We start from the raw sequence: 15,945 nt of genomic DNA on the forward strand, positions 1-15,945 counted from the left end.
CAGGCACTGCAGGGTGTGACAGAGCTAAAAAGCCACGTGAAGGGACTGGAAGCTTCTCTTGCTGGTGGCAAGGACAAACTCCCACTGTGCGAATTGACCACTGTGGAGCCCTGGAGCGAGAGCTCGCTGCTTGTCCCTGCAGCCAGGAGCAAACTGAGCCCAACTGCTCCCAGGTCCCTGCAGCAACCTCTGTGCCAGTTTGACAGACATTCCTCACATCCATGTCACACTCGTGTCCCCTCACTGAAAATGAGGGGGAGGCCAAGGCAGGGGGGTCACACTGACCCTCAGCACTGAGCACAGCAAAGCAACACAGCCCCAGCCTCCTGCCTGGAGCAGGATCCCGGGATCCAGCTCACCCAGAAACATAGATCCACTGTGGAATGCTCAGTGGCAAGCAAGGAAAAGGAGGTGCAAGGACACAGGTGGAGCCTGCACAGCTCAGGGCTCTCTGGGAGGCACTGGCAGCAGGAATGGCCAGACCCACCCGGGGAACTGAAAGGAGCAGCTGGTGCAGCAAAATCCCCCAGTAGCTCTCCTTCCACAAGCCCTGGGTCTGGAGGAAGGCTCAGAGCTCCTCATGACAGCAGGAGAGACAGCTGAGCAGGGGAACTGCTCGGCTGGATTTTCACCAGAGCGTTTCCCCAGCTCTGCAATTACACGGCCGGGAAGCGCGGGGAGGGGACGGGTGAGCCTGGCACCAGCCAGTCTGTCACACAGGGGAGAGCTGACATTAACTCCCCACACAGGGAGGGGGGAACTGACCTCACCCCAGCCAGGGCTGCCACAGCTCCTCCCCAGGCCCACGGTCAGGGCAGGTTCAGCTCAGAGCTCGGTTTGAGAAGGCGCTGCTTAAAATACCACGGAGCAACAAGGCTGTGGCTGTCCCAGGCCCTGGGGACTGCCTCTCTTCCCTCTCCCCAGAGCACAAGCCCCTTCCCAAAGCACTCACACCAAGCTGGCAGGGACTCCACCCACACATTCCTGGGGACATCCAGACTGTGCTGCTGGCACAGAGGTGCCTGGCCCTGCCTGATGCCAAGCAAAGGGTTAACAGCTTGCTGAAAGTCTCCAGGGACATTCCCAGTCCTGAGAGAGGAGCAACCTCCCCACCCTCCAAACAGGAGTTTGCTTGAGGAGTTTCCTGATAAACTTGGTTCAAAATGGAAAATGACTATGGAAGATGCTTGGGTTTTACTCCTCACTTTCTCTGACCTGCACAGAATTTCAGGAGAGTCTCTCAAACAACCAGTTTCAACAACTGAAGAATTTACCCAGGATAAAACATGGATTCTCCTCCCTAGATGTTTGTCCCAGCAGAGTGAACATCCCTCAGGCCCCCATGCTCCATCCCCTGTCCTGAGGCACAGTGAGAGGGCAGCACCCAGAGCACAAGTGGGGTGAGATATGGTGAGCACACAGTGGCATCTCCTGAATCCTTCCCCACTCAGTGTGCCTGGATTTGGGGGACACCCAGAACTCCGTGACCACCACTGCTTAAAACAGACAGATCCAGCCTGTAGTGCTCTCCCTGGCAGACCCAGAGAGCAACAGGCAGGGGAGGAGATGGGAAACACCTCTGCAATCAGTCCTTTGGGCTGGGATGGGCCTTGGCAGATCAAGCACAGCGTGAAAGGATGAAGGAAGTGGAACCTCTGTGACAGAACAGGGGCAACGCTTCCACTCTGTGTGGCCAGTCAGCACCCATGGCCACAGGCTGTGCCAGCTGCTCCTGCTGCAGGAGGAGGATGCCAGGGCAGTCCTGGCAGGAGTGGGTACAGTGAGGACAGAGGTGACCCTTCTCACCTAGACGGAGCTCCCCGAAATTGCCGCATCCAATCTTCTTGCCGACACGGAAGTTGGGACCCACCATTAAGACTCCCGAGTTGGTTCCAGCACCCCGGCCTCCATGACCACTCCTTCCTCCACCTGTCTTGGACATTCTTTTACCTTCCTCCAGCTCCCCTTTCCCTCCTCTCTTATCAAAATCCATAAGTTTGTGATACCCCGGCCTCTCCACGGTTACGCTGCTGCCATACAAATCCCAGAGCTGCCGAAAATGGAAGGGTGAGGAGGAAAGAAGCAGGGTTCCTCTTGGTTAATACAGCATCCCGGGGAGCGCTGGGAGGGTGGGGGCTGGAGAACGAGGGGCAAGAGGCCGTCCAGGGCTGCTGGGCTACTGAAATGTCAGTGCTTCCCAAGGTCCCGCCGGGACTGTCATCATCGCCGCTCACAGAGAGGTCTTTGGTGGAGAGAACATCCTGCACACAGGGTCCTCCCAGCGCAGCTCCTCGGTGTCCCAGCTGTGCAAAGAGAGAGGCAGAAAATCACTATGAGAAGGCAGAGGGTAACAGAGGGCTCTGGGCTCCTCAGAGCCCCTCCAGCACCTTCCCTGCAGACAGGTAACTCCTACAGCAGTGACAGTGCTGCAGTTGAGGGGTGGGAGAAGCTGGGATAAACATCAGGTCCCAGAGTGCCCCATGCCTGAGATGTTGGTTTAAATAAACAAATAAATTAATTTTAAAAAGCCTGGTCAGCTAGAGGTGAAATGGTTGATGAGCGTCTCCATGCTGGAGCCAGCCAAGAGTGATGTGGGGACAGAACTGTCCCCATGGGGAAGGGCTGCTGGCAGCTTCTGGAAGCATTCAGAGGCACCAGCCAGGGACTCTGAGAGCCCCAGGAGCAGAGGACACACGTGAACCCAGCATTGTGGGCACACCATGGAGTGAAATTGATTGCACCTGGCTGGGAGGGTCCCTGTGGATCCAGGGGCAGGGGCCAGTGGAGCTGGAGCACTTCCCACTCCAGCAGCAGCCCCTGCTGTGCTGGGCCAGGACCCTGTGCCAGCAGCCCTGCCCAGGACACGGTTCCTGGGGAACAGCCACACTCAGGGCACCCACCACAGCCCACCTGGGCTGGGGGAAACACCCACTTGGCAAACAGGAACTTGCTAACATCCCACTGCCTCCTCCTCTGCTCTTATCAACCACCCTTGATTTTCATTGCCAAGCTGGGAGTGAGGCCCCTTGGCTGCAGCCTGGGCCAATGTTGTGACACTGGCCAGAGCAAGTGATGCTCATGGCAGCTGTTTGCTCAGGGGTGCAGCACCTTGCCTGCCTTGTGTGCTCCCAGTGAGGCTGCTGGAAAGCCCTGTGCTGCTGGTGGGGATTATTCAGGTTCCCCTTCACAGGCAGCAATCAGCTCAGCCCTCTGAACCAGGGAGCTCCTTCTCGTGTGCACAGCCCTGCTCACGGCTGGATGAGGTGACCTTTAAAGGTCCCTCCAACCCAAACCATTCCATGATTCCATGACACTGGCTCCACACACATCCCTGTGCAGCTGCCTGTGCTCACGTGGGTACAACAGCCCAACATCAAGGCCAACCAAAGCCTTGCTTCCTTCTGGACACAAGACTGGGATGAAAAGAGCCATGGGCCTGCTCTGTGCTCGAGGAACCAGGTGCCCAGGAGGGATCTGTGCTCTCCCTCGCTGCAGCATTCCACCAGAGAGGGACTGCCCTGCACTGGGGAGGTCAGGCTGGGCTCCTCCTCACAGGGGTGCCCGTGTGGCAGGCAGGAAGGACAGCCAGTAAGCTCAACATGGGCAGAGGGGCTCAAACAGGATCTGGGAGGCCACATGAGAGACCCACACCTCCATTTCTCCCTTGCTCTGGTTTTGCTCCCAGCTTGACCCTTGCCATCCTTTACCCTGTCCCCTCCCCACCTCTCTCTGCTCCTTCCAGGCCCCTGTGACAGCACTGAAAGCTCCCAGGGCCACCACAGACTCCTGCTGACCCCCTGGGTTATCCAAGCAAACCCCCCCCCTCCAGCTCCAGGAAATGAACACACTGTGAGCTCTGATGCTTGGCCAAACCCTGTAAAACTTTTTATTGGCTCTCAATAGCTATTAATAACAAAAAAAAAAAAAGAAAAAAAAGAAAAAAAAAGGCATTTCTCATGCTCAGTGGTACACAGAGGGAAATGTGGGAGCTCTAAGAACAACCCAGGGAAAAAGACACCAAAGCCAGAGCTCAGCAGGGGGAAGGACTGGCTGTGTAAGGGTCCAGGAGCAGGACAGTCCCTGCTGAGGGGGGCTGACACCAAATCCTCACTCTCCTCAGCATCCTGGCACACTGCCACTGCTCTCCAGGAGGGACCAGAGCTGCTCCAAGGGCACAGAGTGCTGGGGTGCCACTTGTGGGACCTGCCTGTTCAAGCACAGGAGAATAAGGCTTTCATGCATCATGGGAGCCCCTCCTGCCCCCGTCCAACACCCCTGGAGCATCCCTAGAGCACGGCAGCCTGGCTGTCTGAGGCCACCACACACCAACACCTGGACACCATCCTGCTGCACAAGGGAAACTGAGGCACGGGGAGCCTTCCAGCTCTCCCAGAGCTGGGCAGCCCCGGGCTGGCTGCTGCCCTGGTGCTCCCTTCCCCCAGAGCGTGTCCGTGCCAGCAGGAAGCGGGCTGGGAGCGGCAGGAGCAGGGCTTCCCTGCGCTTTGTTCTGCCCCAGCCCCGAGCACGCTCGGCCCACACGTGACATCCTGCTCACATTCTTCACTCCCCCGATGATTTCCGCCCCGGGTTCAGCACATGGGGCTGCCCTGCCGACCTGCTCATGCTTCTCCCACCTCCTCAGGACACCAGAGCTGTTCCCCAACAGCCTCCCAGCTCCTGGAGTGGGCAACCCCTGCCTGGCATTCAGGGAGCTGCTTTCCCAGGATGTGGCTCCAGCCACAAGGGGAGCAGCTGGTGATGCACAGGCCTCGCTGCAGCTCCATAACCTGTTTTCCTTCTGAATCAGACCTTTATGCTCAGTCCCAGGGGATTCCAGGCCCAGACTGTTTGCACAGAGTCAGGCGGCCGACAGCCAGAGCTCAGGGAGCTCCAGCCCCGGCGCTCGGGATTATTTGCTTTGAAGAGTTATGGGCCAGCCTCTGCAAGGGAATTTCAGACAATGAAGTGAGGCAGAAGGGAAAAATTAAATCCTGTTTCCTGTGAGTACAAGGGAGACTGTGCTGCCCTTTCCCAGCCCAGACAAACTCAAGGAGCAGCATAGCACAACTCTGGTCCTGCCTGTGGAGCCTCAGGAGCTCTCCTGGAGGGGCCCAGCTCCAAACTCCAATTTCAGGCAGCTGGGCCAGATTCACACCCAGAGAGGCCACAGCCCAGCCCCCCATGCTGAGACTGCCATGCTGCAATTCCCCCTTTCCCAAGCTGAGCAGCAGGAAGTCCCTAAACCAAATTCATGTGAGTCAGGCCAGGGAAAGTGATGCTCCCCCACACTCTGCCCACCAGCCTTCCCTGTGGATGAGCCAAGGGCTGGGAGGAATTTATTTTCTCATCCTAGGAGTGCTGAGGAGACAAAGTGGCTCCCTGGACCTCAGGACAAAAGCAGGACCCACCTCTGTGCAGTGTCAGTGACTGCTCAGGTTTTCCACCCTGTGCCATAAAAGGATCACTGGCCTTTAAAATTGAGAACAACCTAATTAGAAACAGAAACTTTTGGTAAAATCCCAGGACTCCCACTGCTCCAGAGCAAAAAACCCCTATGTTTGTTAAAACACAGCAGCCTTTGGACAGGCAACAGGGACCCAGACCTGACCCATCCTCCCCAGGCAGCAGCACCATGGGGGCAGATTCCCTGTATAAAACTGATTTCACAATGTTCCATTTTGCACAGGAATCCTCTCCCAAAAGGTCACAGCGAGGCAAGCAGCCTCAGGAAAGCACCTTCTAGGCTGGATTTGTTGGCCTGGAATCAAATCTGATGCAAGATGAGACTAAGAAAACTTGTTTCTCTCTTTGGGAAGGAGTGGGATAAATAAAGAAAAAAAAAAAAAAAGAATTGTCCTGAAATTTGGCAGAAGAAATTCCAAAGCAAGCTGTGGTCTTAAAGCAAATAAGCAGTGCCCTGTGGTGTTTGCAGTACCAGGGATCCTGGAAGGGAAACAAACTGCAGGCAAGTGCAAGTGCCTCAGCTCCCCCAAAACAGAACCTCAGAAGCACTGGAAGTGCCATAAAAATGGGGCAAGCCCACACACCCTGATTCCCAAAGAGGGAGTTCACAGTGCTTTTGTTGAAACATTGGGTCCTTTTTCTTTGCCATCTGGTTTTAAGCAGGTCAGAGCTGCTCCAGTCACATTTACAAGTTTTTCCCTGCAGATGTAAGGGTGAGAAAAGGGGAATTGGGGTTGGGGGGAGTTATTTTTCTCCTTAAAAAAAGAAAAGCTGCAGTTCTAGTGCTACCCCTTGTCTCTGTGACTTGGACCAAAATATCAAGGCTCGGAAGTTCCTGCCCACATTTGCAAGTATAAGATGCTGAAGAGTTGTATTTTTAAGAATTTTTTCCCTGTAGAATGAAACCCTGTGGCTGCTGAGAAGGCACTTGTACAAACCATCTGGGGCACATTGTTCTCAGCCCTTTATATGAACATACACACCGTGTTCCTGCCCAAAGAGGTTACAGCTAAACGGGGCAAGACAAAAGAGGGGAAGAAGAGGGAAAAAATAGCAGCCTGGAGCAGGGAAGTGGCTGGGGAAGGTCAGGGAGCAGGTCCATGGTGCTGCATGGAACAGGGCCCAGGTGTCCTGGAGCAGCCATGCCCTGGGTGCTGCTCCCTGAGCCCCACCAACCTTTGGGATGGTTCTTGGAGCTGGTTTCCCCATGTACTCTGCACTCTGTGAGCAGAAGGGAAACACAGCTGCATCCAGATGAAAGAGAAAGGAAAGCTTCTTGAGAGCACAAAGAGAAAAGCCCTTGACACTCTGCAGCTCCAAGTACAGATCACTGCCAATTAAAGGCTAAAAATAATCACAAATACCCCAATGTCCCAAAGGATGACCCATCAGCTGGCTCCCAGTGCAAAAATCCAGACCAAAAAGCAACCAGTGGCCTTACACAGCTGAAACCAAATCCCAATAAATTCTAAAAGTTAAGAGGCTGAGCTTAGAGGAAGATCAAAAGTCTTAAAGCAAAATCTTAAAACATCTTTAAGGGTGAGCTACAGACGGTCCCAAATGATGTCTGCAAGGGTTTGTTGTTAACACAAGTTCCAGCCTGCAGATCTGCAGCCAGCCCTGCTCGTGATGGAGCAGGGAAAGCTGTGCCACACACAGGTGTCCCAAAGGTGTCCCAAAACAGCGGGTCATGGAAAGCCCCAGCAGGCTTCCCAGGGGAGCCCTGCCATGGCTACAGCCCAGCTCACAGGGCTGGGTCAACATCAAGTTTCTCATCCATCAAAGTTCCCAAATCCCTCTCTCCAGGACTGATCTCCATCCATTCTTTATCCTGTCTGTGTTTGTGTTTGGGATTGTCCCAGCCCATGGCAGGACCTTGCACTTGGCCTTGTTGAACTCCATGAGTTTGGCACAATCCCACCTCTCCAGGTCCCTGTGGATGCCCCATCCCTTCCCTCCAGCTCCACACAGCTCTGTGTCACCAGCAAACCTGCTGAGGGGACCCTCAGTGCCACTGTCCATGGCACCAGCAGAGATGTAAAATGGCACTGGTCCCAGTACCAACCCCTGAGGACACTACTGGTCACTGCTCTCCACTTAGAGTGGGACCATCCAGCCAGTTATCCACCAAGTGAGCACCCAATGGGCTCCTGAGAGATCTCCTGAGCTTCCTCCACCCTTGGACATGCACCTCTCCTCCAAGCTGGGCACAGCAGCTGAACAGGCTGGAACTCAGGTCCATGGAGTGTGCTGTTTGGAGCAAACTCATCCTGACCGCACAGGGAAGTTTCCTCCATGGGTTTGAGAGGCAGAGGGGCTGTGCAGCCCCTGGAGCTCACTCCACCTGGCACCTCCACCAGCAACAGCTCCAGTCACAGGAGATTCAAGCAAACCTAGCAGGACAGCAGAACATTCCTTATGGCAAGGGAAGGCTGGCTTGTTCTGGCCCCATTGCCTCTGGATCCCTCAGAAAACAGGAGTTTCAGTGCTCTGACTGAGGAACTCCAGGAACCTGGAGATGGGAGTTCTGGATGTGAGCATCTCACTTCAGAGCTCTGAGAGCTGTGCCCACCCTGTCAGGATGGAGGATGGGCTGCACCACTCTGGGGACAGCACCTGTGGAGGAGTTGGAGCAGCAGGGCAAGGGGTGAAGGGGCCTTTATCCATCCCAGAAATTCCCTTAAAAACCAAGCAGCCCTGGAAGCAGCCACTTTCCCAGCAGTTTCTGCCAAGTGCAGCCACGAGAACATCAGAACACAGAACACAGGTTGGGTTCAGAAGCCTGCTCCTGATCTCCAACCCTTTCTGCAGGCTCCAGCGAGGCAGGAGCCAGCACAGCTCTGTTTACTCCTCCTGCTCCTTTGTAGGTTGGTGTTGGTGTCAGCACAACAGGAAGCTCTTGTTCAATAGTTTGTTACTGAACTGCTGATGCAGGGCCATGGGGGAGCCCTGGCAGGACGTGGGGCTGCTCTGAGAGCTGGGGGAGCCTCAGAGCTCAGCTCCAGGGACTCCAGAGCTCCTGGCTCTGCCACCCCTTCCGTGGTGATTTGGGTGTGCACTGATCCCCTGGCCCTTCATATCCTGCCTGCTACACTGGGATAACTTCCCACCTCCTCCATCTGAGGTCCCTGGAGAGATGCCTGGCTGGTTTTCAGCTTCTGAATGGTGCTGAGAGCCCAGCAAGCCCCCCCTGCCTGCTTCAAGGCATCTGCAGGGACAAGAACCAGAACTGAAGGAACTGCTCCACCAGGCAGGAACAGCACCCTGAGAAACCCACCCAGCCCACCTGAAGGAATTGCTCCCCCAGAAGAGCATCCTGTGAAACCCAGCCAGCCCAGCTGTGCTGCTGCTGCCTGCACACAGGCTGGGCAATATCCAATAATCACAAATGCACTGTTTGGATCCTCACAGCCAGCTGGTCCCATGGGGCAGCCCCCAGCCCACCCCCCAGCCCCTGCTGTGTCCCTCATCCCCCAAACACAGACCTCAGCTCGTCCATGCAGTGCCACCAGGCTGAGTCATCAATGACATGGCAGACACAGCTCTGTCACCACTGCCACTGCACCAGGAGTGTCTGAAGCACTGACAGTGCTGGCTGGTTTCCCTCTCAGCAAGAAAAAACCCAGCAAGGTTTCTTACTGGTACCCCAATATTTACAATAAAAAATCTGTGGGCAGTTGGTCCATAACATGCTTTTTTTCCATCCAAATTCTTTCTTGAAAAGAAGAGAGGAATAAAGCTGAGGCTAATGTTCCTACCAGAATTTCTTCTAGTGTTCAGAGGCAAAAAAAAAAACCCAACAGAAACAACCAACCCACAAAAACCCTGACCTGTGGCAGCAAAGCTTTTAATCCAACATGATCCCAGCATCCTTGTTCCAAACCTCTCCTCCCTTCCTGGTTTCCCAGCTCTTTACTGAGAACACAGTGAGGAGAGAGGATCACACCCAGCTCCCAGAGCAGTGGGCACAGGGCACCCTGGGCACCTCCAGCCCAGCCAGTGCCCCATGGCCAGGATCTGGCCCTTCCCTTGCATGGCCCCAGGGATGGACACAGCCAACAACGCTCCCAGCACCAGAATTAAAACCATAAATCGACTTTCAGAGCAACCAACCAGACACACCACCACCTCCAGCCACACCAGTAACACAGAACAAACAAAAGTGAGGCAGGAACGTGCTGAGCCTGTCAGAAGTTACCACGTGCAGGTGCTGCCCTGCTCTCAGCAAAACCTCAGGGTTTCACCCAGATATCCATCCCTGGCTCTCAGCCACATCCATAAAAACAGCCAAGGCACAAAACCACCAGGATGTAAAAAATAAAATTAAAAAAAATAATTAAAAAATAATAAAGCATTTGGTTTTTTCCCTAGAGTTAAGCTGCGCCATGAAGATGATAGATTTTTCTTTCTGGCTTCCTATTCCAGCTCTCATGTCTATTAAACTTTTCTCTAAATTAGAAATGTTCTCTTGTTACTGGCTATTCCCTTCCCCAGGAGACTTTTACGACACTGTGAACTCTGGTCAGCTCTAAACCTACAACAAATCAAGCTCCAAATTGTTTCAAAGTTATTTTCTCCCAGCCTCTGAACCCAAATATGGCTTTTTAATGGATTGCTATGAATTTTCAATATTTTTTTAATGTTTGTGCCATTCCATTCCCTCTGTGAGGGAGCTAACAATGAAGAGAGCAGAGTTTCAACAAGGCAGCAAGGAAATGCTTCTGCTGAAGGGAGGTCCTGCTTCCCACCTCAGAGTCTCCCCCACAAACAGATTCTCACAAAACACCAGTCATGACTCGTGTGTGGTTTCATCTCTAAAGGACACCAGGTGACATGCAAACCCATCAGGCTGCCTTAAAAGCAAAATCTCAGCTGTTCCTCAAACTCCAGCCCAAGCTCCTGCAGCCCATGAGCTGGGAGTGCCCACAGACCCAGAGTGTCCCCTGTGCAAGGGCTCCTCAAGGGAGTGGAAGCAAAACTCAAACTGTTCTCCAAACACAGCAGAATCAAAAAGGAAGTAAAAGATGGGGGCAGATCACCAGTAGCAGAGTTTTCAGTTTCCAACAGAACCACAAGGCACCACTCAAGAGCTGGTGTGAATTCCCTACGTTGGTGAGATCCTCACCCCAAAAATTTCCTCCTCTCGAGATGAGCACAGAGGGGCTGCACAAGCCACGTGCCAGAACACCCCTGGAGCAGCAGCTGGAGAACTTCACCCCAAACTCTCACCACAGCTCAGGGTGGATGAGGAGAATCCCTGCCTGGCAGCAGTATGCGTGCACAGTGTCAGCTTTCCAGCAGCAGGTCAGCAGGAGTCATTTTGCACCCAAAAATATCTGAGGAGGAACCAGGCTCCTCTTCAGCCAACAGCAGTGGGACTGTTTGATGAACATTTGCTCCCTGCACATATGAGCAGAAAGAAATCAATGTGCCATGGACAGTCCAAATGCAGAACTGAGATCCTCAACATCCAAATTCAGAACAACCCAGATCTTCATGTTTTTGAAACCAGCCCACAGAGTAAAGACACTCCTAAATCTCTTAGCAGCCATAAAAAAACCCCTCCAGAAGCATCTCCACTCTTATGAGCTGCCAATTCACTCCCAGCCCAATGCACAATTTCACTCTTTTCCTTGGATCCTCATCCAAAGCAGCTACACCTGGATGGAAAATATTAAACTCTGCTCCACCAAGGAGCCGGAAATGCCACGTTGGAAATTTCAGCAGCAGCACAGGAACCAAGCAAAAAGCTGAAAATACTTCTCTAGGAAAAATAATAACAGTAAATACACACACACTAAAATAAGACCAGATCTGAAAACTAGTCTGGAAACAACAAACCCAGCCCAAGTCAGACAAACCTATCCATGAACCAAGTGCCCAAGAGCATTGATTCACCTTTTTTGGGTTCATCAGGCACAAATTTAAACTTCCAGCTGCAGAATTCATAACCAGAAAACACACTGAAGCTCCACAAGAAATGACTTGAAAGGAAGCAGCTTTTTGGCTGACTTTACAGACCCCACAAAAGGGGGTGTAAAGTCACTTTTTGGAACGTGACTGTGCCCAACAAAGCCAAGGGCAGCCCTTTCCCAGTTCTTGGCCATGTCCATCTTGGGATGCATTTCCCATGTGGGATCCACAGCAGGAAACAGGAGGAACACCAAAGCACTGTGGGCGGTGGGACTGCAAAGCCCTGGCTGCAGGAGGGAGTCAGGGAGCAATTGGTACCTGATTCCCACCTTCCCATCCAGCCCTGCCATGATGCCTCTGGGATGTTACCATCACCCTCCGCTCCAGCATCCCTTCTCCATGACCAGTATCAGCCATCCTCAGGGCTGCTGGGCCAGGAAAAGTTCTGGCATGGAGCTGGAAGATGCCAAGATGAGCAAATGACCCAGCTCCAGCCCACTGCCCATGCCAGCAGCACTCTGGTGTCCCTGCTCACATGGGACAATTTCTGTCTGGGGAACTGCAACTTCCTTTGCTCTTACCGTAAGAGGAAGGGCCCAGGGAGCAGGCAGGTAACCAGAGCAGGAAACCTCCTTCTGAACAACAAAGGCACAGGTTTGCTTTCTGCCCGTGCAGCAATTCTGCAGAATCTCTCACCAGTCCAACGCAGAAAAGGCCAATTAGGATGTCAGACTGGTTTCGGTTTTACTAAGCCAGAGTTTGTAGCACCGGAAGAAAGGAAGTTCACTATGGACAAAGCTGAGTCCCTGCCTGGGAGGCCTTAAAAGGAGAGCAGAGTCCAGCTCCCAGTGCTTTGTCCCTTCCCATCTGCTCCGGCGTTTCCGCGGGACACGCGCAGCCACCCCGGCCAGGATGTGACGCTTCTCTGGAGCTCCTGCTCACCACAGCAGGAGCTGGACACACTCAGGTATTCCTCACACAGCCCCTGACTCAACCCAGGGGTCTCAGCCCTCAGCCCCCTGCTCGCCATGGCAGGAGTTAGACCCACTCAGACATTTTCAGGCATTTCTCACACAGCCTCTGACTCACTCAACCCAGTGGTTTCAGCCCCCTGCCCGCCATGGCAGGAGTTGGACCCACTCAGGCATTTCTCACACAGCCCCTGACTCAGTTCAGTGGTCTCAGCCCCCCACTCACCATGGCAGGAGGTGGACCCACTCAGGCATCTTCAGGCATTTCTCACACAGCCCCTGACTCAACCCCATGGTCCCAGCTCTCAGCCAGGCCTGGCAGCTCTGCCACGGGGTTTTCCATTTAAATGAAACAATGCACCCCCAATGCTGCAAGCCCCAGGGAGACACCGGATACTAATTAAATCCATGCTGCTGCTGGAAAACCCAGCTGCAGAGAGGAACCAGCTGCCTTCCAAAAGTCCACAGCAGTTGGCCAGCAAAAAGGTGTTTACCAGCCCCATGGCTTCCAATTCTCCTGCTCCCCCATCCATACATTTACCTTCACATTTTCCAACCAGTCCCATCCTGCCCAGTTCTTGTACAGACTCATCATCACAAGCGCGTTCATCTTGGGAATGAGCCGACAAAGATTTCCTTTCTAGTCAAGGCCTAACATTGTTTTTAATCCATTCATGCCCAGAGCATAAAGCCCAAGACTCAGCTGCTCCACCAATACCAAATCTGAGAAGTTTCGGAGCAGAACAACCCAGGCAGATCTGACTGACACACTGGGAAAGGGCAGGTCCCCAGTGCTCACCTCCTGCAAAACCTGAGCTTTGCTTTCATGCCTGGTAACTCTCTCCAAAAGAGGCTTTGCCTGCAAGCAGGTGTCCAAAGCACTGTCTGTATCCCAAATCACTGTGTGTGTTCACCCTGGGAAACAGAAAAGCCCAAGGAGAGCTGCTGAGCACAGACTACAGAGCCCATGGCACCTTCAGGGCAGGCAGCCCTACCCCATACCTCAACCTCTGCCCCTGGATGCTGTGGGAAAAATACCCAAAGTCTTGACAGCTCATAAAAGGTTCCCTTTTACTTCCCTGGGAGGTTGAATAAGGACAGATCCAAGTGCCTGCCTGCCCTGCAGGACCATGGGGATGCAGCCCAAGGGCAGCTGGCTGATGAGGAATGGGAGCTGCATGAGCACAGCTGGAACAGGCATGGCCGTGCACTCTCCATCCCCAGCTCCACAGAAGCTTCTAGAGCAGATTTAGCTTTGGATTCAGGTGGCAGTTATAAGACTCCCCTGCAAAGCCTTTCTGTGAAAGGGATGATCCTACATGTGTCACAAACACACAAATTCATCATCACCACATCGCCAGTCTGGCCACGACAGTCGCTGTGCTGGGCCACAAGAACCAGGCAAGAAAGCTCTGTCAGGTTTCTGAGCAGGCAAGTTCTCCTTCCACCTCCTCCCCTCCCCAGAGCTTGCAGCCTGCTTCACAGTTACCAGGCAGTGGGAAAAACAGGCTTCTAGACAAATAGATAATTTTCACCCAGCAGCTGGGAACAACAGCTTCCATTTCCATCTGAGGCTGGAACATCTCCTCCTGCGCTGCTGCAGCCTGAAATAAGGTTAAGACCATCTCTACCAGCACACTGCTTCCCCAGCCCTGTCCCTGCATACTCCCACACCCTGAAAGCCAACACTTTTCATAAAAACAAGATGAAGCGCTGCTCGCCTTTCCCTCGATAAGGGATCTTAATGCACTTCCAGCAGCACGCCCGGGAATGGATGTGCAAGAAGAGCCATCAGTTCCCAGGGAGAACAGGGGAAGGCTCCCTCCCCACCTCCACTGCAGCCAGAGGTGTGCTGCACCTTTCCTGAGAGCTGCCCTGGCTGCTGAGAGCTCCAGCATGGCCTGCAGGACGTGCCCAGCTGAAGGACAAGGCTCGGGGACAACCTGCTGCAGGAGGATTTGACAGCACGCCCAGAGGAACAGCAGGTACAAACACAGGCAGGAAACATCAGAGGAAATGCCTCTGGCTCTGAATGGCCCAGCAAAGCAGAGAGGGGAACGCTGCAGCAGCTGGGAGGCCACAATGTGTCCATTCAAGAGCTGATCCTGAGCCCACCTGCTTCAGCATCTCCTGGGGCCAGTGGGCACAGGGAGAACAGCACAGAACACTGTGACACACCTCACCAGGGCAGGAGGGACAGCTGTCCTGGCAAGTGGACATCCACTTCCCAACACACTGGGATGGGCTTATTTCCCAGCCTGGTATCCAGGCCACTCTGCACTGCTTGTTGCTAAACTTCAGGGTCTTCCCTCCCTCCACTGAATTTTCAGTAATACACAAGAGCACACACTTGTATTTAAACACTAGTGCCAAGTCAGATGGTTGAAACAGCAAACAACCAGAGATCTCCGAATCCCAGTCCATGAAATGAATTCTTCCCACCAAGCAGGGGGATGGGAAGGCATCCTGCTCTCCCTGCCCTGGGACAGCCCAAACACCACCGCAAGGCCAGTCCATCACAAAGCCTCATCACACACAACATGTATATGGTGTCACTGCTTCTCTCCATGCACTGAAAGCAGAGCAGGGTCCACACTCTCCACTACAACCCGCTGAGAAGGCCCTACAGCAAAAGCTTCCTCCTTTATGCAATCACAGGCCCTTGAGGACAGAAACTGAGGCAGGACAAAACAGCAGCCATTCCCACAGGAGAGAATGCCCCAGAGGGGCTGCAGTGCCATTGTCACCCCTTGCCACAAGCTACAGAGTGAGTCCCCACCTGTGGCAGGCAGCCCTGGACCCTGAGCCATCCGTGCAGCCAGTGCATGACACAACATCTCCCTGCTGACACAGCTTTATCAGCTCCTTTATCAATTCCCACGCATGGGGAAGCTGAGAGCAGCTCTCAGACCGCGAGAAGGGGATCCCCTGCAGCCCCCACCACCCTGAGGTATGGCCTTCTCTGTCCCATGGGACTCCCTGCAGAAGCACTGCTGTCCCCAGCCAGCCCCTGTCCCCTGGGAGCCACCCCGCTGGTGTGATGGCATCTCTGGAGGGGGACACTGCCCATGGGATGATCCAACCTCGTCACAGCAGGATGAGCCTCCAGAGGAGCCTCCAGAGCCTTTCTGGTGTGCATGAGTCAGAGGGTCTGAGCACATGGAGGGGTGGGATGTCCCCCCACACGTTGTGGGAGAGCTCCCTGTGGGACAGCTCTGCTTCCAGAGCAGGAACCACTCTGGCATCCCACAGGCCAGGAGCAGCAGCAGGGAGGACACAGGGACATCCAAGTGCTGTCAGCTGCTGGGAGATGTGCAAGAGCAGAGGAAGAACACGAGCCATTCGAGGATATCCTCAGAGATCCCACAACCTCAAATCCATATGTTCCTTCTGGCATTGGGAAGGATCAGTGGAAGGCAGGGTGATGGGATCAACATTTGTTCTCCAAAGGGTAAGAGACATTTCCCAAAACCTCTGCCATAACAAAAGCAAATTTCTGGATGGCTGTGTCTCCCTTCCCTTCCTCCTCCAAGCCCAAGCTGGTCTGAAAACCTTTCATCCACCTGGAAGAGATTTCCACCCCACAGAGGAACTTGAC

At 53.9% G+C, this 15,945-nt stretch overlaps 1 protein-coding gene across 1 annotated transcript in view; it reads right to left on the reverse strand.

The window, feature by feature from the left end:
- The window catches only part of CSNK1G2 (casein kinase 1 gamma 2), a 42,737-nt gene that overhangs the window by 14,630 nt on the left and 12,162 nt on the right, over window positions 1–15,945 (reverse strand). The window contains exon 2 of the mRNA XM_030966624.1: window positions 1,807–2,303. Within this exon, the coding sequence (XP_030822484.1) occupies window positions 1,807–1,993 (187 nt within the window). The 5' untranslated portion in view covers window positions 1,994–2,303. The remainder of the gene's footprint in view (window positions 1–1,806; window positions 2,304–15,945) is intronic.

Source organism: Camarhynchus parvulus, chromosome 28 (assembly GCF_901933205.1).
Source record: "Camarhynchus parvulus chromosome 28, STF_HiC, whole genome shotgun sequence".
Taxonomy (NCBI): domain Eukaryota; kingdom Metazoa; phylum Chordata; class Aves; order Passeriformes; family Thraupidae; genus Camarhynchus; species Camarhynchus parvulus.